Genomic DNA, 2,005 nt, shown 5'->3' with positions numbered 1-2,005 from the left:
TTAAACAAATCTAAGTCCGTGGACAATCTCCTGGCTACAGGGAGTTACAGATCGTGTAACTAACACCACTCAAGAAGACACGTTTCTGTAAGAGTTTTAAACAAATCTAAGTCCGTGGACAATCTCCTGGCTACAGGGAGTTATTGCTTTATCTTACACACCGTGTAACTAACACCACTCAAGAAGACACGTTTCTGTAAGAGTTTTAAACAAATCTAAGTCCGTGGACAATCTCCTGGCTACAGGGAGTTATTGCTTTATCTTACACACCGTGTAACTAACACCACTCAAGAAGACACGTTTCTGTAAGAGTTTTAAACAAATGGACAATCTCCTGGCTACAGGGAGTTACAGATCGTGTAACTAACACCACTCAAGAAGACACGTTTCTGTAAGAGTTTTAAACAAGTCCGTGGACAATCTCCTGGCTACAGGGAGTTACAGATCGTGTAACTAACACCACTCAAGAAGACACGTTTCTGTAAGAGTTCTTCCAAACTTCTGCAAACGTCACTGCTGAATGGAACCTGTAGAAAATGCTAAGAGGCAATGTAACCCTAGTGATGACCGCCCAACCCATGACCCCATAGAACTCTCGCTCCACTGGACTCGCTTCAACCTTCTGCATCTGGAATGTGTAAATAACCCATAAGGTCAGGTTCGAGATCATCAGAAAGGTAACGATCTGTCTTCCGGGTTTTTGTTGGTCTTGTTCCGGGAGATGGGATGACCGACAGGACATGTCGGCGATTAAGAGAGACTGTAAAGTGACCTGGAGCAAGGTGAGGCAGCTGGTTACTAAGAGGAGAATGTTGGGTATATAAGAGACTGAAGACAGTGAACCTGCAATGATGCCGAACATGGCGTGGATGTACAAACCAAATGCTGCCACGCGCAAGAGGATATCCCGAAGCTGATCTTTACGACAAGTTGAAAAACGTAGAGACTTCACTCGAAAGAAGCCGACGATGATGGCGATGATGGCAAAAAGAAGGATGCTGCAGTGAGAAAGATCACTAAGGTAGACCGCCAGGAGGCGATAGTGGTCGTGGTAGATGAGAACAAAGAATACGATGAGACAAATAACGCAAATAACAAGCACAAGAAGTCCGAAGAACAGGCCTTTGCTGGACCCCGAGCAATTCACGGGATTGGTCGACTGAGCGCTGGATGTCCTGGAGAGGCGGTCTTCCTCTTGAAGCTCCCCCTGGAAGATAGGGTCCTTGCCAATGTTTTTCCACATAACATACAATACTGCTGCGCCTATGAGACTATACTCTACAATAAACGGGTACAGAAATGGAGATGAGCTTGCCACAATGTTACCCATTATGTCTTCCTTCTGACAAGGATTGCTGGCGTTGCTGTTGTTAAGTTCTGTATGAAAAACAAAACGGAATAGAATGTGCATATATACAATTATCGAGAACTTCTTCCTTTGAGTTTTGTGTTATAATACAATGGATTTAAAACAAAAAACAACTTTTGAAACAAATTAATTTCAGCAATGTTACGTAGAAAATTAATGTATTTTAATATTCTTCAACCTAAAATTACACAACTCTGTTTCAAATGTATTTATATTAGATTTTAAACATTTTCCTTTTAATACACGATATTAAAAACAAGTTTCCGTCGTGCCATCTATTGGATACGAAAACAACCACAAACAAAGAAGTTGCTTGGCTTATAACAAAGCCAGCCTCCACCCAGTAACTCAGCGACAAGTCTGGGAAATCACACCGCTATAAACCTGGTTTCGATACTCGTCGTGGGCACAGAACAGATAGCCCATTGTATAGCGTTTTGCTTAACAACAAATAAACGTCTTACAAGATCCCCCTCCCCCCAAGTGGTTCAGCGACAAGTCTACAGGTGTACGACACTTAAAATTGGGTTTAAATACCCGTCGTTGGAAGAGCATCCATAACTGTTGAATTTAGCGCTTAACAATAACGAAACCAGATCCTTAGAAGAGTTAACTAAAATAATGATAAATCTATCT

General features: G+C 41.9%; 1 protein-coding gene across 1 annotated transcript; it reads right to left on the bottom strand.

Moving 5' to 3' along the window:
- Positions 1-11: 11 nt before the first annotated feature.
- On the bottom strand, positions 12-1,375 carry LOC106476375 (otopetrin-3-like). The gene is made up of 2 exons (XM_013937035.2): positions 461-1,375; positions 12-370 (listed from the first exon to the last, which is right to left on the bottom strand). Exon 1 carries the CDS (start codon positions 1,328-1,330, stop codon positions 464-466), a length of 867 nt encoding a protein of 288 aa, XP_013792489.2. The 5' UTR covers positions 1,331-1,375; the 3' UTR covers positions 12-370; positions 461-463.
- Between the last annotated feature and the right edge of the window lie 630 nt (positions 1,376-2,005).

This window comes from Limulus polyphemus, unplaced genomic scaffold, assembly GCF_000517525.1.
Source record: "Limulus polyphemus unplaced genomic scaffold, Limulus_polyphemus-2.1.2 Scaffold10409, whole genome shotgun sequence".
In the NCBI taxonomy this organism is placed as follows: domain Eukaryota; kingdom Metazoa; phylum Arthropoda; class Merostomata; order Xiphosura; family Limulidae; genus Limulus; species Limulus polyphemus.
This window is presented reverse-complemented; position numbering and strand designations above follow the sequence as displayed.

Bases quoted from the DNA above. Each gene is read 5' to 3' on its own strand.
- LOC106476375 (XM_013937035.2), bottom strand. From the start codon at position 1,330: ATGGGTAACATTGTGGCAAGCTCATCTCCATTTCTGTACCCGTTTATT.